Genomic DNA, 25601 nt, shown 5'->3' on the forward strand with positions numbered 1-25601 from the left:
AGAGTGCGTTATTATTCATAGCATGCAATACCCTCTCGTCAATGAACCTTTCATGTCTTTCTTGTTTAAAGTCTTAAGTACAAGGCATGCTTTTTAACACTCCACGTAAGAATTTGGCGTAGCGTAAATTCTTTTTCGCCTTCGATGTGTGTTACTGCTCGGCTAGACATGCATGTAGTGCCTTGTTGTGGTGATCAATGGCAGCTGACGCTAACAACATAGATGTGGTTGTACTCACTTACAATATGTTTATTTTATGAGTATGTTTATTTTATGAGTACCCTGAAGAGGTGTAGCCAATTGAAAGTCACAGCTGCATTATTTAAAATCAGTATTTTTGAGCACATAACTTCTTTTTAGAGTCTGTCTTCACTGTGATAAAATTGAAATCATGGTGTTTTATAAACAGTTTCCATAAAAAAGAAATTAATATTTAATTATTTAAGTTTAAGTATAGTCTGTTTTTGTTAAACTATTGTCTTGAGCTCTGAAAAATATATCGTCAGACACTAGTGTTTCTCCTGAATAAAAAACCAATACCTTATTTTGATTTATACTTTTCTACTTTAAAGAAAAACATACATGTATTACCAATCAAGTGAATTTTAACCTTGGTCAAAATATAAACGAACAAAGAATATTGAATAATTTTACTTCCTTTCAATAATTAAGCGTATTAGAGCGGTTCCTTGTTGGGGAATCCACTATGATATATTATGAGAATTATGAATAAATTCTATTGTAGATCAGAGCTTAACCAAACCTCACAGATTTGTTAAGGTTATTGATACATCTCATGTACCGATAGAAAACGAAAATTTGTTTATTCCAACATGCATTATTCTTCATCAATCAGTTGGTGTTTTATAGAATACTACGTTTATTTTAAAAAAAGAAATAAAAGGTTTTATTTTAAATCATTTAAATATTGGACGTTTTTTCATACATTTTCATAACACTTGATGAGATATTATACTATCCTGTAATTTTCAATATTTTTGTTACATACCTACTTAATGTAAAGTCAGGTAACTCAAATGTATACCTGGTGTTTCATGCACTTTCTTTCATCTTTACACCGTGAAGAAATTAGTAATTTGTTCAGAGGTCAGTTAGTTTTATATATATATATATATATATATATATATATATATATATATATATATATATATATATATATATATATATATATATATATATATTTATATATATATATATATATATATATATTTATATTTATATATGTATAAAAGCAAGAATCAGAAAGATCAAAAAATGCATGAGGGAAACATAACTTTTGTAGCTAAGACTTTTTCATCAACCATACTTAGGTACAGTCATCTTTGTGAATCTATAATTCGTGAGGTCTTACATGTATTAATATAATTGATTTTTCCTTATATTTCGGGAAAAAATTTCATTCATGTGATAAGCAAATGTGTGTTATTATGTGGTAATTAAAGAAATCTAACAGTAACACACTTAGAGATTATGTAAATAACAGACGGGCATTAATCTTTGTTGAAACAAACAATTAGCAAGATGATCTATTAAACCAAAACCTTTCTCCAGGGCAACAGTAGTAAACGCGTCAAGCAAAGATCAGCAATAGTCTTGGTGTTAAATGATATTTTTGTTTCAAGTAAAAATATATTTCATTATACACTGTAATGCTTATTGTTTCTATTGTTTTGATTATTATATCCATGTATATTATGGCGTTTTGTCGGTTTAAGGTCTCGTATTTATCTATTTTAAAAAAAAATAATAATAACATAGGTTTAAAATACTATTTCCATTATTTTACATCCCACAACACTATTGTATATATATATAAATCGTCGGCCAATTATTTTATACATAATGATTATTGTTCAGTAATAGTATATTAGTAATAATAGTATATTAAAATAGGTTTTACCTGGAACAAATGAACTTTGTATTACAATGATTGATAAACAAGTTCTAATATTCAATGTTAGAACCTCTCATTGGCATGGATGTCGGCGCGAGGGAGTCATTGATTTAAAAAGAAAGCTGGAGTGCCAGGAGAAATCTCACGAGTCCAAACAGGCGACATACAAACGACTACGATATAGCATTCGGAATAAACTCGAGCTGGACACTTTAAATCGATATTACCCAGAGTCGTTATATAATGTTGTGAGATAACTGCATGTTTTCCAGATTTCTGATATTCATAACTTCTGTTGTTTCTGACATCTTTGTGTGGAAAAATAAAAAGTGTCATGTCTTATCTTATCAGTTTGACGTCATACATTTCATGTCTGCCTAAAAATGAAGTTGTAATCACCAATGCCATATATGTTTTATATAGATCTGTATCATAATGACTTAGTGGTTCTATCTTTGTTAATGTAAGGGTCAAGTTTATAGTTTCGTGACATGTTAAAAGGATTCCAAATTTGGGATCCGATTTTTTAAAATGATCTTGTAATTATCATAGAATCTCTAAATCTTGGCAGACTGTTATTATTAAAAGTATTCATATAAGCTTAAATAAAATAAGTGTCAATTAATGGATTAAAAATATTGAGGGAACAATTTATATCAAAATCGTTCATTTATCATCCTCAAAAACGATCTATGATAATCGAAAGATGATACATAAAACATTGCTGTATTTTATTGAACAATGGTTTTAGCACTCACTGAAGGTAAACATAGTATAAGAAGTGTGACATACGCTTTCATGTTTATAAAATACTTTTTAAATAATAATCGTGTTACCCTCAAGATATAAATAATTGAAATAACAATTTATCATTACCATTTACTTGAACGGAATTTCTTTTTGGCTAAATAAAGTTTGCTGTGATGGTAGTGATTAAAGATTCTAAATTTGTTTAATGTATGTTTCATGTATACGTGCAGCAGAATGTTTTTGTCTATTATGTACGGGCGGTCGGCATATCGACATGTATATGCCAGCAGAATGTTTTGTTTATAATGTACGGGCGGTCGGCATGACACTTACTTGAGAACGCGTCATGCTATTATGTTAGATAGGAACTCATGACAAAATTAATTTGATATGATTTGGAGTTTTCAGGAAACGATCTTCATTGTATATCACTGTGCAAATGTTTGGCAAAGAATATTTTATCAAAAGTTTCAAGCTTGGAAAGCTCTATGAAGATGGACATTTTGTGTTTGTTGTGATCAGACTAATTAGTGAGAAAATATGCGATTATTAATCTTGGAAATCACCTGCATGTGTAAGACACATCTACTATAGCGTGTATCAACTCGTTAAAGAATCAGTGCTGTCAAGTTTTATCATACTATTTTCCCTGTTGTTAGTTTTTATAGTAAAAAAAAATCGCCATCAATGATGTACATGCATAGGATAACAATGAAGGTTTTATGAGCATTATTGTCCGTCATGCAGAAGGACTTATAAGATAAATTTGAATATGTTATTGCGTTATGCTAGAAGGTAAAGTTTATCTACAAAAAAAGAGTTCCTTCATCCGTTTGCTTTTTACAATCACCTAACTCTAATTATCAGACATAGTTTGCCAGGATCGAACACTATCATAAGTCTACCGTTAAATAAAATGAGAACATAAACGCTTAAATCTACGAAAAGGTTCAATAATTATAATAACTGGTTTATTGTTTCTCCAAGAATTTCTGGTGATGAATACCAGTTATGAAACTATGATACTAAAAGAATCCTGCCTGAAAAAACGTTCGTCTCTCTTACTGACCTAGCTCTACCTACATGTACTTGTAGATCTACACATTGATGACGTCATGACTAAAAGTCGAGTGTCGTGTTTTGATCGGAGAGCATTGTAAAAAGATTCAAAATATAAGTTATTAAAGGACTGTAGTAAAGTATGTTGATGTGATTTATTGAGAATTAAACATAAGAATACAAGGAGAGATGTTAGTTTAATCAATCATTTGCTAAAAGGTATGTAAATTTGCTCTTATTACCAGGATTTCCTCTGTCGTTGTTTGCGTTATAAAAATCCTACTTGATCAACACTACCCTGTATATACTGAACTTCAATGGTTACACTTTTCAATAGTCTGATCTATAATTTAAGGGGCATGGTCACGATTTTGGTCAAAATTTATCTATCTGATTTTAATGTTAACAATGCTTCCGTAAGGCAGTTTTATTAATTAACGAAAAAATAGCGTCATCCATTGAGTTATAAGTGAGCTACAGAGCTTGTAATTCTTTGCTATATAAACAAAGTGTTTGTTTACATTTTGAATGTTGTTGAAGTGAAAATTTCAGTTTTAGACCTAAAATAAATGTATTAAACGTTAGAAACTGTTTATTTATGCTTAAAATGAATAAGAAGATAGACAAATCAGCTTGAAAAAGGTGTTTAACTGGTATTTTAAACCTATATAAACAAAAACTGGGCACAAACCTTGTTTACATGACAGAGAATTGTGAGCCCTGTATCTTGCTTATAACTCTATGACTGACTCTCAAATTTCATTTGATTATTAGAAATGCATTCCAAAAGCATTGTAAATAATAAAAACAGAAAAATAGAATTTGATCAAAATCGTGACTATGCCCCTTTAAGTTGAAAAGTGCAGCTAGAATCCTATGTTTTGTGGGTTTTTTTATGCAACATACCGTTTTCCGTTAAAGTTGGGAAGGTTTTTCGAAAACTGGATAAATAAATATTTACTTAAGAAGAACATACTGTCATAGGATCTAGCAGCGGTTTTGATCAAAATAAGATGAAGATGATTTGCCTTCACTTGGTATGTTTAATGTATTTTGAAAACCGCGGGGTAGTGTTTATCCTTCTCATTTTATGGTAAGGAATATACGTAAGCTATTTATAGTTGTCACGTAATAATGCACCAAGTGGCAGTAATGTGCTATTCATTTTATTGCATTGACAGCTATTTTAAAGGATTATACTAAGTTTTTGATCTGATTCAAAACAGTTTTTCAATTTCACGATATTGAATAAAACAGTCGAATAAGATGTTAAATTGCTCATACGCTTCCTTAACACCCCCGCGTTTGTGATATATTCTTCGTTTTGCTTTTTTTCTTAGAATAATGTGTTGCTTACTTGTATATAGTTTTATTATCCCATTTATCTTTTTAACCTTAAAAGAAATAGCATCATGATTTTCTTCTGTAAAATAAAAAAATACAGTTGATTTATGCTTTTTAACTCAAATTTTGGATTAATTTACATGAAACATATTTTTAAGCAATTCTGTTTGTAGAGCAGTTATTTTTAATAAGATAAACAAAGATTATTTCTATCAAAACTAAAAATTTTTAATATATGATATGTTAGTGAATTATAGTCGCCAAAGACGAAGACAAGTAAACAGAAACCGTGCTTGTGAAAATACAATACGATATATAAAATTTTACAGTGTTTATTTATCGAGACTTTTTTTAGATTACGGCAAACGTAAATATATTTTTTAATTAATAAGAAAAATTATAAATAAAATGAGAGAAATTTACTTAAGGGTGAGCGTGCTGAAAACAACAATCACCAGCTTGGCTTTTACCACAAAAAACAAAACGGTGTTCCCAAATTTTAGCCAATTCCAATACAGCAGCATTAATGCGTATGTTAATTATTTGATTTATTAAAACTTACAGGCATCGAAAATAAAAATATGAACATGTTTTGAAACATACACTTGAAATAACTACATTTATAAATCGCTTTGATTTCTTTAAAAATGTTATGTAACATATAGTACATATTGTTTGCCTTCGGCATCAGGCGATATAACACTACAAGGCTTTTTTGCCACCTTGGGGCAAATATTCTAGTTTTTCGCCCTTGAAGCCATGTAATATATTTATAAGATTGCTCATTAAATATCTACATCAGTTCATATCTCAGAATATCTTTTTAAGTTGTACATTAAGTTGCCGGAAGTCTTCAATAAGTCAAACTCTTGTCGTGGTGATTTTTTTCTTAATAATCCTTTTATATGTGCTTAACTACTTCATTTCTGTTTCATACCCTCTACAAGCATCTGCAAAACAAACAAGACATATATAAGGTAATCATTGGAATTTTTTTCGGCTGAATACAATACTTTAATTATTTAATCATAACATGATAATGAAAGTTATCATGATTTTTTCTGTTGGCCCCTTTAGTAATTAATTTATCCGTCATCGTGTCCAACATTATTAGCTAACATCACATTTCCTCTACCCTTAACCTATTCTAGATCATTCTTAACACACAAAGTGACATTTTGTGATGTTTTTAGAAACGTTTTATGATCAATGGGTAATGTCATATTAAATCTAGGTGTAAAATCTTTGTTTGGACTCCATATTTCCATATTAACCATGCCAGGCAAAACAAAGAAAATACCACCTAATTACATTTAACAAAAAGTGCCTGTCTAAAAGTATAGGGTGCGTGGTAGTCTTGGACAAAGCCTTTAGGTAATGGCAAAGGTGTTATCAGAACTCTAAAAATGATCATTGCCAGACCATATATTCTTTCCCCTTGCCTTTATCTTGTTAGATTTTACCAGAAGACGTTTTGTAAAAGATATTAGTTAATGCAGATACTAAAATCAAGTTTAAAGTTCAAAGGTTCAAATGTTTTAAAGCTATGTAAAATATTTAGTTAAAGAAACATTTAAGAAACATTTTCTATCCTCTTTCTCTTTTTGCTAATTATTTTTCAAACTTTACCTAAAGACTGCCTGTTTGCAAGATATTGCAAATGCCTTAATAAAGGTCAAGTTCTTTCTCTTCCAATGCCAATAAAGGAACTTGTTATTAAGATTGTTATTTAGAACTGTTTACAAACATTACAATTGACATGCGACGTGTTCGTTCTTATATTTTAATCAAATATAGTATTGTTTACATTTATTGTGTCCCTTACATGCATGTCTGATGGTAATGAAATTGTTGTGTTTACTCTTGGTCCAGTTTCTTTTTTTTCATATCAGCTTTGGATTTATAAAGATTTATAAAGACGTGATTATTATCGATATGTTTACCAGAAGATAAGTCACACTTTAATTTTTTAATACCCTCTATCAAACCCGTTCTATTATATATGTACTTTGGCAACGCAAGGCAAAAACAGAAAATGTTTTTTACTTTAAACACAACTCGTTCCCAAAGAGTTAAATTTACACTTTGGCACTATACTTACACCTGGAGCACTCTCATGCATAGATTATTCAACACCTTTAAAACACCATAAATTGAACTCCTAAGGCGCTATAATAATATACAAATACCACATGAACTTACACATACAATAAAAACTCCAATGGCTAGATTATTCAACACCGTTAACACCCCATAAAATTGAATCATCAGGTTCTTTACCCAGGACCACCATGTCACGGTCTTGTCTTCGTCCTCTGATGAATAGAAATCAAAAATTATGTTAAAATCAAGAAACAAATCTATTCAATAATATCAATGAATTTTCCAATAAATAAAACTAAAAATAAGTTTCACAATTTTATATCCTAAATTAATACCAAATGATTGATGTTTTTATTATAAATAAGGTTTTTACCATTACTCACCACTTGAAGCTGAATGCAACTCCAGAAGGCATTATTTTGTGCAGCTTTTTATATTTATGCACTCGTTATGTTTTAACATTCTTTAAATTTTTTTGTTCTAATTAATATGACATTGTGTTATACGTAATGTTCGTACTACGTATTACGTAAAAGTATAAGTATAGTTTATAAGTTTGAATCTAACATGGGGCTGACATTGTAAGGAATTCACTTTAAAAATGTTTATGTAAAGACGACAGTTGGTATTTTGACAATAATTTAGAAAGTGCAGACACCTATAAAAAGTTTTAATATAAATAAAATAAAATAAATTTAATTTAGACCAATTTTTACCACAAATTGCTTTTTAAAAAGGTGGCTCCCATCAGCCACGAACCTCTCTTCACTTGACTCTACACTTATTTAGTGTTTTGGCGCTTTGATACGAGGTTAATATAGCATTGAATGATTTATTTTTGACGTCGTCGTGTCAATAACTGCCGTCAGGTGAGCAGACAAATTGAATAACGCGCGTTAGCGCGTTATGATAATTTGTCTGCTCATCTGACGGCAGTTATTGACACGACGACGTCAAAAATAAATCATTCAATGCTTATATTTACATTCCCTTACTGAAGAAATCAATTGTTTACTTAAGTAAATCGATATAAAGTGCAGATCACGGAGGGAGTGAATTAGTAACAGCAAGAACAGCTGATTTGTAAAACCGGTTTAAACTGGTTATCACAGAGACTGTTGAGATGAGATCGACGAGCATGAAAATATAATCCATGAAAAATAACTATTGAAATGTTGCTTTCAACAATAAAGTCAACTGTTTTGTTGAATAATTATAAAACATGGTGTTTTGACAACATTTATGAAATACATTTTTTAACCGGTAACATAGAAGTCACTGTTTGAGAACTACTTATGTAAATTACTTGTAAATTCATACGCAGTGAATAGATGTTGCATTTAGAGGCATTTAAACATCACGGAATTTAATGGAAAAACACAGTGGAATGTAAATATTAAGTAATAAATGGTTTTCAAAAAGGAATCATATTATGATTTATTCCTTTTTTTAATTTTTACCGCTGCAAATACGCCTCATCAGGAGTTCATTTACATAACTGTCTGTGTATGCTCATAGTACATAGATTACTAGTAATTGTTGTTTAATAATTGAGGAGATGAGAATATTACACTGTACCAATATTTTCATTACCTTTGTAGGACAAAATCGAATATTCTGAGAAATTTTGTTCACATTCTTGTTCTTTTGTAATAATGTGTCAGTATATAGTCAGTTTACGTTTAAGATGCCGTATGCCATGATTATATTTGGAGACAAAAAACAAGAGGAATTTTTCCGATTTTAGTTTCATTGTTATTTTTCAACGAACACATTGTATACTTGTTTTGAATTCATTTTCATCGTAGCCTCTTTTTTAAAGATGCATTTTAAAATTCACGTAGAATATTTTGTATAGTATTTTCATTGCTTGCATTTCTTAAATGGCGTATAGTTTCGCCTTTGATAAATCCTTTAAAACAAAGGAATTATGAGCACTGCTACGTTCCAAATGTTAGAATGTGTTTGTTGGTTTCATATAGGTTTTGAAGTCAAGGATTAGATTTGATTGAAACCTATTTCCTTTAAACAACGTTGTATCGATTAAATATATTTCTTGTTTAGAAAATTCATTCCTGAATATGAGTAGAGGGGGAGTGATCATGTGACAACACTAAAATCCTAACAAAGCCAAAATGCGATATGTAAGAGACTTCAAAACTAAGAGAGATGATGAATTTAAAAATTAGCTTTGATACAATACCTCAGCTATGCCAAATGGTCGACTGTTTGATTTTTGTTTTACAACCTGGTGACATTTTACAATAGCTTTAATATATTTGTAAGAAAGAAACTGCTAAAGGCAAAAATATAAGAGAAATAGAACATTGCTTAAAATTTTTGTGCGTTTCCAACGAATTCCTATAGGATCTAAAATTGATTCTGAATAGTTTTTAGATAACACTTCATGTTTTGATTAGATCAGTATAATATGCAGATAATTTTGATTCATTTGTTTGCTTACTTTCATTATCAGTTCCTTCTTTCTTGTCTAGACAGTTACATTGTTGGGTATTTGTACTGCATTTATTAAACTCCATGTCCACCTTTTCTTCTTCATCTTTTACGCCATCTCGAGAAACGCTCGTTTCTGAAAATATAAATATTTTCAGATGAGGATTTCATAATGAGCTTCATTTTAATTTAACTACATGTACTCATTCTCTCCAAATGAATGATTAAGGTAGCTCCATACTCGTAAAATTCTCTGAGGAAAGTTGAAAAACTGAACTGATTTCGACTTAATAGACTTAAATGTCATCAATTGTTAGAAAAAATATACATGTCATCACACTTTTTGAGATGCCAGATAAACTTAAACTAAAGCATATTTTAGCATAAGAAAAATGTATTTTTTTTTTGGTTAAAAGTAAAACCTTGTAGGCAGAAATTTGTTTTTCTTCTTTAATTTTAATGTCAACTTTATCAGAAAGCTAAAATTACAAAAATATTTTAAAATTAATCGTTGGAATAAGAAAAAATATAGCATTTAGACATACAACTGAGAGAAAAGTCAGAAAAAGAGTTATTTCCCCTTTGCATAGATAAAATATATAAAAATTTGGAAATTTAGTATAAAATTAAGTGCGAAAATATCTTGAACCTACCAACAATTCAAATTACATCCATGTGATTATATTCACATAAAATAAATAAAACTACCTTGCACAATTTTTAAAGAATTCAAAGTTTTACAAAAAAGTGTGACGTCACAGAACACTGGATCTACTTTAAGTCGGTATAATATAACATATATATTTCCTTACTTTGCTCATCATTTCCTCCTTCCTTGTTTAAGTTGTAACTGTTTTTATTTGTTTTGTTGTCATCAAATTTTATTTCCGTGCGTTCATCATGATCTTTATCTTTTACGCCAGATAAAGTAGAGGGTCTTTCTAAAAATGGTCATATTCTCTTAATTAGTATGTTTGATCATGAGCTCCATTTTTTCAACTATAAATTTTTTTAGTTCATTTATTCACTCTAGATCGATCTTTGATTGGTAAAAATAATATATTATTATGAGTTGTCAAATCAACTGCGTGAATTAATCTGTGGTGTTATTTTCACAAAAAATTATAAATATTTTGAATAAAAATCCGCGAAACTTGAAATGAGGTTTTATTTATTGATCGCAATTTATGATTACATTCAATCTACAATGTTTTCTGTTGGTCCCTTTATGCCTACCTCGCTGTTGGTTTTCTCCAACTTTGTTCATGTGGTGAAATAATTCATTGTATTTGATGTCAGTCTTTTCAATTTTATCTTGTAACTCAGAAAGTAAAGCACGTATTTCTAAAAGATATACATATATATATCATAATACTTGTATTCATTAGAATGTTGTTGAATAAGCAAGCTAGCCTAACACGCAGTATTCGATTTGCATATCTTGTTGTGCAAAAGGACCGACTATATCCGAACTTTAGCATTTGATGCTCATATTAATATTAGTTTTATAATCTTTTGCATAAAATAACTATGCATACTGATTTTAACGAGGCCGGGTCAAATTTACCATACTGTTTGTTGAAGGGGTCTTTATATAAGTTGTCATTTTCAATTTATATTCAGAACATTGTTAAAAATGTTAAGCCTTTTGAAGTTTTTGTCTGTCTTTGGTTTATATTAACAGAAAGATGTATTGCACAATAACACGACCTTCTTTTAAAACAGCATATTTACAAACAGTCGTATTTTCAAAAGTTCTCTGATTATTTAAAGCATAATTAACATAAGGATATCACTTTAGGTGAACCGTAGTGGATCGTCAAACTGTCATCAACATACTAACTAAACGTTTACTCGGAAACATTCCCTACTTTCTGTTTACATTTAAAATACTTGGTCGACAAGGCCTACACATCAATTTAAATATCTACTAAATATTTTACTATCAATCGCTTTACATATAATAATTGATATCATGCGATAAAATTTGACTTTGGGAGAAAAAAATATCGACGTTCTATATAATTATCATTATTTTTTTTTATTATTGTTGATTAACACGTTGATATCATTGTTTAGTCTATTTTCAATCGTTTGTATGAAGGGGATATCTGACACACTTTTCAGACAGAGGTGTCACGGGACAGGTTTTTTTAGACATGTTATTGTAGCCAGGGGATGCATGTCTTCCGAACTCTGTAACTAGAATTTCCTCAGTTCCTATTCAGCATAAATACCTTCAATTCACTCTTTATAAGGTCAATCACTAATTTCTGAAGAAAATTACTGGTCAAAACCTCTAAAAGTTTCTCCATGCTGGTTTTTATGAGATTTTCACCCTTTCATATTTTGCTAATTTTTCATGATTTTTCTGCGTTTTAGACCTCCCCCATCCAATTTCCTGCAAAGATTTGACCTTCCGTACCGTGTGCATGTTGCACCATCACATGTCAGAAACTTACCGTTTACATCTGCCCATTCACCTACTTATTTATGTTATTTACCCTCCCGTCGGTAACTTGCAATTTCAGTGTGTAAAGTCAACACAACAGTCCTAGCCGTAGGTTTCGCATTATACTTCTGATTCCCATGTACCTAGCGTATGGGGCCTACATATTGCATATTAATTTCAACAAGAGACATCCCTCTAACTAATGATAATCAATTAAAATCATTTCATGTTTTTTAGCAACACTCATAGGCCTTCAAGGAATGAAATTCTCAGTTTTACAAAAATATTGAGGGGTACTCTATCCGAACCGGTCACTTGCTACCAGAGCCAGAGTTGTGGTAGAGTTTGCACGTCCTACTGATGGCTGATATAGTTAAGGAACATTACATCAAGTTGCTGTATGAAACGTTTTGTATGGTTGTGTTAAGAACACAGACATGTTGTTTAACTTTTCTTCCTTTATAAAAAAAAGTTTAATAATGTGTAACAAATCAGTCTATTAACTACTATTACTCCGATACAAAATTTCTAAAAATAACTCTTTATTTTTGATAGAAGCAACATTACTTTGTAGGAATAAATTCATGAATAACTAGAGCAAAGCTTGTTGCACAGCAAGGAGTAGATCTTCCGTTAATGTCAAAAGAAAAGCTAGAAGTTCCTGTAAGAAGCAGAGTTCTTAAACCAAAAAACATAACTAACTAAAACAAAAAGAAAAAAATCGGTATATTCTCGGTCCGAGTTAACAAACTCAAAATGATTCTAAGTACGAATTAACAAAAACCTTATCGATTTCAAGAACAACTTAGCGAATACAAATCCGAATGTATTCAAGTATTATTTAACAATTTTCGAATTATTTTAGGTACGAGTAAAATTTCACTATTTTCTTAACCAAGAATGGGGAATCAAAATTTCCGGAAAATCAATTTTTTAACCCCTATATATCTGTTATGCATCGTCCGATTTTAAAACCGATTTCAGTTTTAAATCAAGCTTAATAAGCTCTTAGTTTTGCTGCTATGATTTATAACAAATTATCGCTCAAAACAATTATTATTGAAAAGACCTTGTAGCCCCACTGGCCCCTAATTTGAGGGGTCAGCCCCTTTTTCTTAATATCAAATCAAAGGTCATGCAAATATATACATATTTTGTTCAACAAGTGTTCACGAATTGTTAGCCGTTCTAGAGATGTCCGAACAACTATGTTTTGGAGGCCGACCCTTCAACTCCTTACCGGGGCCACCAACAAAAAAATTAAGGTATCATATTGTTAAAAACATTATTCTGAGCAACTTTTGTTCTACATTGCTTTTCGAAATATTTCTCCTTTCCTAGATATTAATGATTAAAATTTTGGATTTCTGGCCCCTTGAAACCCCTTATTACGTAACATATGACTAAGATATGGTACTGTATAGATAAACAGCTGTACAATGAATATTTTTGCTTCTTAAATTATCAACAACTTATTTTTCGATAAAGAGTTATTATAAAAGGACTTTCAGGTTCAGGCGAGCTCCGAAGCCTTGCGCAATTTTCATAATTGAAGGCAATGAAGTTACATCTACGGACATTCATCTACAATCCCTGTAAATTTCAAGCTTCTATTGTGATTAGTTTCGGAGGAGATGCGTAGACAAAATGACCCATAAAAATTAACAAAATCGTCAATATCAAAGACCGGAAGTGACGTCATAATGTCAAAGTTTAATAACCTCGAGTATTTACGATACTTAACAAGTTCTGAAAAATTTCGTGGAAATTGGTTGGATAGTTTATGAGATATTAGCCACCAAAACAGTCAGAGGAAGAATAATAACTAGACACGATCTCGTTACGAGCAACGAGGAGGTCTTCCGTCCAATTTTAGAAGTTGAAATACATGTATGTTGTATGTATATTTGGTACATGTTGATATTGTATACATCTGTTTAATATGGGGGAGGTTATTTGCTCACCTGTTATAACTTACATTCAATGTCTGGTAATTGATATTATGACTGTTTGAAGACCTCCCCTTATTGCCTAATTTTTCTTATTAGCAAAAATAAATGGCAGTATATACACACAACCATGTTTTATGTTTTTCTATTAATCCTAGCCAGATCAACAATATTACATAAAGATAATTTTGATTCATTTGTTTGCTTACTTTCATTATCAGTTTCTTCTTTCTTGTCTAGACAGTTACATTGTTGGGTATTTGTATTGCATTTATTAAACTCCATGTCCACCTTTTCTTCTTCATCTTTTACGCCATCTTGAGAAACGTTCGTCTCTGAAAATATAAATATTTTCAGATGAGGATTTCATAAAGAGTTTCATTTTAATTTAACTACATGTACTCATTCTCTCCAAATAAATGATAGAATCGGAATAATATAACATATATATTTCCTTACTTTGCTCATCATTTCCTCCTTCCTTGTCTGAGTTGTAACTGTTTTTATTTGTTTTGTTGTCATCAAATTTTATTTCCGTGCGTTCATCATGATCTTTATCTTTTACGCCAGATAAAGCAGAGGGTCTTTCTAAAAATGGTCATATTTTCTTATTATGTTTGATCATGAGCTCCATTTTTTGAACTATAAGTTGTTTAGTTCATTTATTCACTCTAGATCGATCTTTGATTAGTAAAAATAATATATTATTATGAGTTGTCAAATCAACTGCGTGAATTAATCTGTGGTGTTATTTTCACAAAAAATTATAAATATTTTGAATAAAAATCCGCGAAACTTGAAATGAGGTTTTATTTATTGATCGCAATTTATGATATCATTCAATCTACAATGTTTTCTGTTGGTCCCTTTATGCCTACCTTGCAGTTGGTTTTCTCTAACTTTGTTCATGTGGTGAAATAATTCATTGTATTTGATGTCAGTCTTTTCAATTTTATCTTGTAACTCAGAAAGTAAAGCACGTATTTCTAAAAAATATACATATATATATCGTAAAACTTGTATTCATTAGAATGTTGTTGAATAAGCAAGCTAGCCTAACACGCAGTATTCGATTTGCATATCATGTTGTGCAAAAGGACCGACTATATCCAAACTTTCTCATTTGATGCTCATATTAATATTAGTTTTATAATCTTTTGCATAAAATAACTATGCATACTGATTTTAACGAGGCCGGCTCAAATTTACCATACTGTTTGTTTAAGGGGTCTTTATATAAGTTTTCACTTTCAATTTATATTCAGAACATTAATTCAATGTCCTTTTGAGATATTTTCGTAAAAAAATGTTAAGCCTTTTGACGTTTTTGTCTGTCTTCGGTTCATATTAACAGCAAGATGTATTGCACAATAACACGACCTTCTTTTAAAACGGCATATTTACAAACAGTCGACGTATTTTCAAAAGTTTTCCTCCTTCCTTGTCTAAGTTGTAACTGTTTTTATTTGTTTTGTTCTCATCAAATTTTATTTCCGTGCGTTCATCATGATCTTTATCTTTTACGCCAGATAAAGTAGAGGGTCTTTCTAAAAGTGGTCATATTCTCTTATGTTTGATCATGAGCTCCATTTTTTCAACTATAAATTTGTTTAGTTCATTTATTCACTCTAGATCGATCTTTGATTGGTAAAAATAATATATTATTATGAGTTGTCAAATCAACTGCATGAATTGATCTGTGGTGTTATTTTCACAAAAAATGATAAATATTTTGAATATTTTGAATCCGCGAAACTTCAAATGAGGTTTTATTTATCGATCGCAATTTATATCATTCAATGTACAATATTTTCTGTTGGTCCCTTTATCCTTACCTTGCTGTTGGTTATTTCCAACTTTGGTCATGTGGTGAAATAATTCATTGTATTTGATGTCAGTCTTTTCAATTTTATCTTGTAATTCAGAAAGTAAAGCACGTATTTCTAAAAAATATACATATATATCATAATACTTGTATTCATTAGAATGTTGTTGAATAAGCAAGCTAGCCTAACACGCAGTATTCGATTTGCATATCATGTTGTGCAAAAGGACCGACTATATCCAAACTTTCGGATTTGATGCTCATATTAATATTAGTTTTATAATCTTTTGCATAAAATAACTATGCATACTGATTTTAACGAGGCCGGGTCAAATTTACCATACTGTTTGTTTAAGGGGTCTTTATATAAGTTTTCACTTTCAATTTATATTCAGAACATTAATTCAATGTCCTTTTGAGATATTTTCGTAAAAAAATTTTAAGCCTTTTGACGTTTTTGTCTGTCTTCGGTTCATATTAACAGCCAGATGTATTGCAGAATAACACGACCTTCTTTTAAACAGGCGTATTTACAAACAGTCATATTTTCAAAAGTTCTCTGATTATTTAAAGCATAATGGTATTTGTCAATAGGAAGATATAGCCTTTTAGTCTAATAATGATGTTATACTTACAGTTTAACTAGTTATATATTGAATGACGAAACCAATAAAAAATGATCATGTTTGTCCTTCAAAATATCAAGTAAAAAGTATATATCAATAATTGCACGGTACAAAAGTGTCAGAAAATGATAAGCGTATATCCACATACCACTAATCTGGTTCGCCGGCTGTGAATTCAACCAATAAAAACACAACAGAACGGGCACTACCATTACCATGCAAACACAAAAATTAAGCGACTCTGGCATATTAACATAAGGATATCACAGTAGTGGATCGTCAAACTGTCATTAACACACACTAACTAAACGTTTACTTTAAAACATTCCCTACTTTCTGTTTACATTTAAAATACTTGGTCGACAAGGCCTACACATCAATTTTTAAAATATCTACTAAATATTTTTACTATCAATCGCTTTACATATAATAATTGATATCATGCGATAAAATTTGACTTTGGGAGAAAAAAATATCGACGTTCTATACAATTATCATTATTTTTTTTTATTTTTATTATTTTTCATTAACACGTTGATATCATTGTTTAGTCTATTTTCAATCGTTTGTATGAAGGGGATATCTGACACACTTTTCAGACAGAGGTGTCACGGGACAGGTTTTTTTAAGAATTTTATTGTAGCCAGGGGATGTGTGTCTTCGGAACTCTTTAACTAGAATTTCCTCAGTTCCTATTCAGCATAAAATCCTTCAATTCACTCTTTATATGATCAATCACTAATTTCTGAAGAAAATTACTAGTCACCCTTTCATATTTTGCTAATTTTTCATGATTTTTCTGCTTTTTAGACCTCCCCCATCCAATTTCCTGTAAATATTTGACCTTCCGTACCGTGTGCATGTTGCACCATTACATGTCAGAAACTTACCGTTTACAATTGCCCATTCACCTACTTATTTATGTTATTTACCCTCCCGTCGGTAACTTGCAATTTCAGTGTGTAAAGTCAACACAACAGTCCTAGCCGTAGGTTTCGCATTTTACTTCTGATTCCCATGTACCTAGCATATGGGGCCTACATATTGCATATTGATTTCAACAAGAGATATCCCTCTAACTAATGATAATGATGAAAAATAATTTCATGCTTTTTAGCAACACTCATAAGCCTTCAAGTACAGAAATTCTCAGTTTTACAAAAATATTGAGGGGTAGTATGGTTGTGTTAAGAACACAGACATGTTGTTTAACTTTTCTTCCTTTATAAAAAAAAGTTTAATAATGTGTAACAAATCAGTCTATTAACTACTATTACTCCAATACAAAATTTCTAAAAATAACTCTTTATTTTTGATAAAAGCAACATAACTTTGTAGGAATAAATTCATAAATAACTAGACCAAAGCTCGTTGCACAGCAAGGAGTAGATATTCCGTTAATGTCAAAAGAAAAGCTAGTAGTTCCTGTATGAAGCAGAGTTCTTAAACCAAAAAACATAAGTAAATAAAACAAAAAGAAAAAAATCGGTTTATTCTCGGTCCGAGTTAACAAACTCAAAATGATTCTAAGTACGAATTAACAAAAACCTTATCGATTTCAAGAACGACTTAGCGAATACAAATCCGAATGTATTCAAGTATTATTTAACAATTTTCGAATTATTTTAGGTACGAGTAAAATTTGTCTTTGAACATAACCCTATTTTCTTCACCAAGAATGCGGAATCAAAATTTCCGGAAATTTTTTTTAACCCCTATATATCTGTTTATAAGGGCAATTAAACGAAACTTTGATGGTTAAACATTATTACTAATGTTATTTTGCGTATTCTCTCTTCTATAATGCTTTTCAAAATATTTCTCCTCTTAAGATATTAATGATCCAAAAATTGGACTTCTAGCCCCTAAAACCCCTTATTATGTAACATATCAGGTAACTTTAAACATTAACAGATAAATGACTGAAAGATAAACATTTTTGCTTCTATAATGCATTTCAAAATATTTCTTATTACAGAGATATAGATAAAAGACCTCAGACCCCTCTTGGCCCCTAATATGAGGGATCAGTCCCTTTTGTTTGGTGTCAGTTGAAAGCTCTTGTATAGATAAACTTTTGATACTCTACATGTGTTAACAAAATATTCATGAGAATAAAGATATTCTTGATCAAATCTCAAATTTCCCAAAAATTGTCAAAAAAAATTAACTTCAACATTTTCAGGTCCAGGCGAGCTTCACGGATAATGACTTCTGGTCAAATCTTAAACAAGCTAGCAAATCTACTAAAACCACTCTATCTTGCATATAAATTTCAAGTCTCTAACTATAATATTTTATGAGGAGAAGCGTGGACAATATCATGTTCCAAAATACATGAAAAAGGGAGAAAATTCAGAAGCGGAAGTGAATTTTCAGACAGGAACTGGGATGCAAAGAGAAATTTACCAATTACATCATCCCTGTAAAAATCATAAAAATCGATTGAGAAATTAAGGGTGTCTACCAAGAAGAAAAGTAACTAGAGACGATCTCGTTGCGAGAAACGAGGAGGTCTTCCGTGCGATTTTTTGAAGTTTATATGACCTTGACTTTGATATTTGACCCTTTATCTCCTTATCGGGGCGACAACAAAAAAAATGATGGGTAAATATTGTTAGGAACATCATTCTCAGCATTTTTATTCTATATTGATTTTCAAAATGATGCTTTTTAAAATATCTGTTCTGTTTGAGATATGTTGTCAAAGCTTTGGACTTCTGGCCCCTTAAAACCCCTAAAAAACCCTAATTATGGAACACTTGGTAAAATAATTATAATGTATTGTTAAATAAATGTGAGATGAACATTCTTGCTTCGTAAACATATATCAAAATATTTTTCGGTAAAGTGCTATAAAAGAAAGATTTCAGAGCCTTTAAAATAAATAGATAGGTCTTTTGATATTAAACATACTTGTTCAACAAGTGTTTAGAAATTCTTTGCCGTTTTTGAGCTATTTTGTAAAGAACGTTTTAGGGGCTGACCCCTTATCTCCTTATTGGGGCCATAGGACAAAATTTTGATGCTTGAATATTGACAAGCGCATCATTTTAATCATTTATTATTCAATATTGCTTTTCAAAATATTTCTCAGTAAAGTGCTATGGAAGAAAGACTTAAGAGCCCTTTTGGTCCCTAAATTGTAGAACTAGCCCCTTTTTCTTGCCATCATATGAAAGGTCTTTTGATATTAAACATGTTTTATTCAACAAGTGTTTAGAAATTCGTTGCCGTTTTTGTGTTATCTGGGATAGGACGTATTAGGGGCCGACCCCGATTCCTTATTGGGGCCAGATAACGAAACTTTTATGATTGAATGTTGTTTAAAACATCATTCTAAGCAACTTTTATTCTATATTGCTTTTCAAAATATTTGTCCTTTTTGAGATATAATTGATCGAAGTTTTGGACTTTTGGCCCCTTAAAACCCCTAATTACGTAACGCATGATAAAAATTTTATGATGAATAGTTTTATAATTGAAAGATGAACAATCTTGCTTCTTAAACATATTACAAAATATTTCTCAGTAAAGTGTTATGGAAGAAAGACTTTAGAGCACTTTTGGCCCCTAAATTGAAGGGCCAGTCCCTTTTTCTTCATATCAAACGAAAGCTCTTGTAAATATACATTTCATTTGTTCTATGTGTTAGGTTAAAATATTTTCAGGAAAGGAGATAAAGAACGAAAACCATTCAAAATCACGTCGTTTTTTCAAACTCGATTTTCGGGTCCAGGCGAGCTTCGATGCCTTTGAAGCCAGACAACCTTAAATGCCTTTAAACATATCTACAATCTTTCGTCTACAATCCCTAAAAGTTTAAATTCAATATCTTTTTTCGTTTTGGAGGAGACAGCAGGACAAACCGACCCTCTAAAAATCGCTAAAACGTCAATATCTCCCGAACGGAAGTGACATTATTAAAATAAAAAATTATATATGTGGTTTTAATCAATATCTACAACATCTGAAATTTTCACAAAAATCGGTTGAGTCATTTTCAAGAAATCGCTTGTACAAAAAAAAAGTAAGTAAAAAATGTAATAAAAGGGAAAAAGAAACCAAGCAATAACAATAAGGTCTTCCGTTAGAAACGGAAGACCTTAATAATAATATATAAGTATGAGAACCCGTTGAAAAACAATAAAGTCTTCCGCTGAAGACGGAAGACCTTAATAATGGAAAAGAATCCGCAGAAAACAAAAGGGTCTTCCGTTTCCAACGGAAGACCCTAATAATGTATCGTAAAAATGTATTAGCATTATATGTATTAAAGTAAAATTTATAACAAAATGCACATGTTAAGCAACAAATTGTTTAACAATTTATCTATCCAACTTATACTTTAAATATGGTGAAAATTAAGATCTTAATGAATATTCAGTTAAAATCATTAAAAATTGTTAATCATTTTAATGTATAAGCTCTGAATTAATACTGATATATTTTGGATCATTTTGAATACAAACTATTTAAGGATCAATACAAAAGTAGAGCTAAAATCAATAAATTTAGTTCTTGAATTATTTTCATCAAAAATATGATATATTTAAGAATAAAGTATAAATAAAATAAGTAAGATAGAAGATAAAGATTATTTTTGATTTATGGAGTGAACAAAACATATAATATGAGGGAAAAAATAGAAAAAATGCTATTTTATGATAATTTGCGATGGTCATTTTATAAGAAACGATACATTATCCCATGCATAAAATTGCCATTACGATAAATGGATGCTAATGTTATTCTTGAATTTCATAAAAATAAATTACAGGTAATAAAATAACAAGAGTCATAAAAAAAGATCCTCGCACTAGATGCATTTCTTTTTAGAATAGAGGTTCCAAAAAAAAGTAAGAATGCATGTGCATAACCTCTGCTTCACCCCATCGCTATATTAACAATATAATTCGTTACTGAATAAGATAAAGTATAGCTTGCCGAAGGGAGAGTATGCTTATGTTATTTTGAATAAAATCGACGAAAGAGATTATGGTGGAATCTGTTCTGTTCAGCGTATAATAGACAAGATTTATGTTATGAAACAAATCTTCTATTGTGATGACTGTATGATCTTTTTTTTCATATGAATGCCATCGGAAGGATCGAAATCTATTCGTCTCCTCCCTAATGTTAAAGACTTGCACAAAGAGGGAGGGACAAAATAGGTTATCAGTTATATGTTTGACCTAGCTGTAATAAACTATGATATTTGATGTATATTACGATAAAAGTAAACTTTTTTCAAAGTATAAAGGTTGAACAACTAATTCAACATCCAGAAATATTAAACTGTCTTATCAAGTGAATAATGGCTTTTCAAGCTGTGCAACTTATTATGTAACCAAAATATCAGTTCATTTTATTTCGTTCTACTTTTCAAACCGCACTGGATCATTAGATTTTTACACCAACTTATAAACTCTACATCTATGTTTTAATTAGTTAATTGAGGATAAAATCATAAAAAATGCATTCAAGGTTGGTTTAGGATTTGATAGCATTTCAACTTAATTTAAATTATTGTCGTTTTAGCTGATTTCTGTATACATGGTACATTAAACATTAAACTCGTTAATAATGATACGTACTTTATTCCTAACGGAAAACGTTTTATTAAATGTACAATTAATAAAGATCTGTACTTAACTTTTGGAGTTAAAAAAAGGTACTCATTTGCGTGAATAGCAAGACAGATAAATTGTGAACATCTGTGTCAGTTATGAATTGAATCATTAGTACAGTTGTATCAATAATGATGTCCATGACGACGCTAATATTACAGTGATGACGTCCTCAACAATTCCTTTTATTTAAATTAAAATTAATAAAATCAAACATTGACATCAAAATGTAAGCTTATCTTTAATGAGAATGGCAAAACAGACAATACCCTAATAGTTAGACTCTGACTCCAGTTATTCTTTATACACCATTGTAGACTGATAACCCAACAAAAAATCTTTTTTTCGAGTTATAGTACCATGTTTCTCATACATGTCAGAAAAATAAAATATCTTCCATGCACGTTATGTAATCACAATTATCAGGACAATAGATTAAGGTTTTAGCAAGTTTTTCGGAGTCTAGTACTTCTGTATTACATTATTTGAGGACACTTTGATTGTTAGATGTTTATGATTGAAATTCACTAAAACTACGGTTCAAATATCTTCTTTAATTTCAATAAACTAAACCCATTAAATTGATTCTGAAACTAAAGAAACTTGCAGAGAAGATTCGAAGATTCGAATAGGGAAACATAATTATTTTGATTCTGTCAAGCGATATATCATGCAACATGATAACTTACCAGAGACACAAACAATGAACTAGATGTATTTTTAACTATGGTTAAAGATTACAAAAAAAGAACATGTCAGTAGTACAATATATATCAACACTATTTTTAAAAAGTAGTGGAAAAAGGTTGATTTATCATGCTTCTACTAAGATACAATTAACCTATAAAAACCATTCAAAAGCTTTATTTTACCCACAGTTAAAATCTCTTTTCAGTGCTGTTCATATAAACAATTTAGCTTTATAGCAGTGTTTGTTTGCTGTACGGTTTTTTATAAATGTATGTATAAGAGAACAAATATGCTATGTATTGTGATCTCTACAGATCGTAGTGAATATATGAGAGTGCGTTACTATTCATCGCATGCAAAGCTTTCTCGTCAGTAAACAGTTCATGTCTAACTTGTGTAAACTCTGAACGACAAAGGTATGATTTTCAACACTCCGTGTAAAAAGTTTGGCGTAGCATGAATTCTTTTTCGCCGTCAATAAGTGTGTGTTACTGCTTGGCCAGACGTACATGAAGTGCCTTGTTGTGTTGATTGATGGTAGCTGACGCTAACATCATAGACGTGGTTACAATATGTTACTGTGCTAAGTACCATGAAGAGGTTGTACTTAAACATGTAGCCAATAGATTGTCGTACTTGCAGCATTGCGAATCTGTATTTTTGAGCACACAACTTGTTTTCTTTCTTAAAGCTAAACACCACTCGTAAATAGGCATTGTAGCAACCTCTAATGATACAACGTCCACTAATGATATAATGTTGCATTAGTGGTCAGGATGTTGACCACTTATGATATAATTTTATCATTAAAGAACAACCTAACCGTCCGCTAATGATATAATTTCAGATTTATATCATTAGCGGTCAAGAACCTTAACCTCTAATGATATGGGGAAAAAATGAGAAATAAGTACTACCTTGACCACTAATGATACACATTTGCACACGTTTTCAATTGCATTAGTGCATGGATTTGAAACCTTCTATGATATAACATGATAAAAGGTTCTATCTATCTATCTATCTATCTATCTATCTATCTATCTATCTATCTTTCTTTCTTTCTTTCTTTCTTTCTATAAGTTTGTTAATTATAGATTAGAACAACAAAGAATATCAATTAAATTTGGTTGAATTAAAACTACTTAAACAATAGGGATCATGTCGTTGTAACATAGAATATTAACCCGAGTTAAAAATTGACCCGCGTTTCATTTTTCAACTTTGATTATTGATTAAGGAGGGGAGGGGGGGGGGGGTTCTTACGTTGAAAACTGAGATCAAAAGTCGTGAAATTATACCTGGGGTCAGTTTCCAACAGCTTGAAAAATATTTTTCAAATTTCTAATGACATCGACACGTTGAAAACTGACCCTGTTGACAATTGACTCCGACTTCAGAGTTTTGAACTGTCTTTGAATAGAAGTGTAACTTGCTCTTCACAGTTTAATTGCACATGTGTGTACTTAAAACTTTCTGTTTCAAATCTTTAACTCTTTCATACTATCCGCTATATTTGCCGTCTTGGGTAATTTGACATTTCAAAGGTTGATTTTTCCGACTTCAATTTTTTAATTTTCATTAGACTGAAAACGTGGTATATAGCAACCTCTAATAATAAACCGTCTACTAATGTTATAATAATGCATTAGTGGTCGGGGTGTTGACCACTAACGATATGATTTTATCAAACCCGGGTCAATTTTTAACCCGGGTTAACATTCTTTGTTATACCGACATAATCAATATTGTTGAAGTAGTTTTAATTCAGCCAACTTTAATTAATATTGTTTTTTGTTCTAATATATAATTAACAAACCCACATATTCAACTTAACAACAGATTAGTAATTCAATTGTGCTACAGACCACAATAGCAAATAGTCTTATGAATTGGACCTTTTTATGCTAATAAAATCCCGCTAAAAGTTTAACAATAATTTTTTAATATCGTAAAATTGCTTTTCTTCAAACTTTCTTTAACTAAATTGACTAATATTTAGCACAAGTCCTTTTTGATTAATGATTATCAATTTGGATCTTCAAGTAAACAGACAAAGTAAAATAAATAAATAAATAAATAAATATCAAATAACTGCCCCCCCAAAATTTTAACCAATTCTTATGTAGTATCGTATCAAAATCAAATCTTTATCCAACGTTATACAGTGGTTGTCTTACATATTAGACTCAGCATTAGTCATCATTGTCCTTGACCTGTCCATCTATGACGTCACTTAAGCAATTTTTTTTTCCAAATGTAAATATCATCATTTTTCCTTGATACTTTGCATTCGTAAGTATAGAGCGCAGGTATACTCAAATATATATTAAATTATATTATCTTATATCATTAAAAGGTTGCAAATCCATCCACTTATGCAATTGAAAACGTGTGCAAATGTGTATCATTAGTGGTCAAGGTGGTACTTATTTCTCATTTTTTTTCATATCATTAGAGGTAACGGTTTTTGACCGCTAATGATATAAATCTGAAATTGTATCATTAGCGGACGGTTAGGTTGTTCGTTAATGACAAAATAATATCATTAGTGGTCAACATCCTGACCACTAATGCAACATTATATCATTAGTGGACGTTGTATCATTAGAGGTTGCTACAAGGCACCGTCACACAGGTACCTTGTATATAAACCCCTTGATTTCGTTACACCCGATTGCACACCTGAATTTCGTATCCGACGTATAACATTCCTTTTGTGGTCTTTGGATTTTATGCATTTATATCTTATTCTTGTGCATATTCTGTTTTTTAATAATGCATTATGTTTTTAAATAATACAT

General features: G+C 30.5%; 1 protein-coding gene across 4 annotated transcripts; it reads right to left on the reverse strand.

Moving 5' to 3' along the window:
* Nucleotides 1–5599: 5599 nt before the first annotated feature.
* Nucleotides 5600–16785, reverse strand: LOC105332352 (uncharacterized). Of its 4 annotated transcripts, none has more exons than XM_066067505.1 (10): nt 16626–16785; nt 15862–15969; nt 14905–15012; nt 14486–14614; nt 14236–14361; nt 10862–10969; nt 10438–10566; nt 9636–9761; nt 7271–7383; nt 5600–6018 (listed from the first exon to the last, which is right to left on the reverse strand). In XM_066067505.1, exons 1-10 carry the CDS (start codon nt 16723–16725, stop codon nt 5989–5991), a joined length of 1077 nt encoding a protein of 358 aa, XP_065923577.1. In that variant the 5' UTR covers nt 16726–16785; the 3' UTR covers nt 5600–5988. The 4 variants fall into 4 exon arrangements, with proteins under 4 accessions (XP_065923577.1, XP_065923579.1, XP_065923578.1 ...); XM_066067507.1 differs by lacking the exon at nt 16626–16785 and adding an exon at nt 16487–16617; XM_066067506.1 differs by lacking the exon at nt 15862–15969 and having other exon boundaries at nt 16626–16768.
* Between the last annotated feature and the right edge of the window lie 8816 nt (nt 16786–25601).

Source organism: Magallana gigas, chromosome 7 (assembly GCF_963853765.1).
Source record: "Magallana gigas chromosome 7, xbMagGiga1.1, whole genome shotgun sequence".
In the NCBI taxonomy this organism is placed as follows: Eukaryota; Metazoa; Mollusca; class Bivalvia; order Ostreida; family Ostreidae; genus Magallana; species Magallana gigas.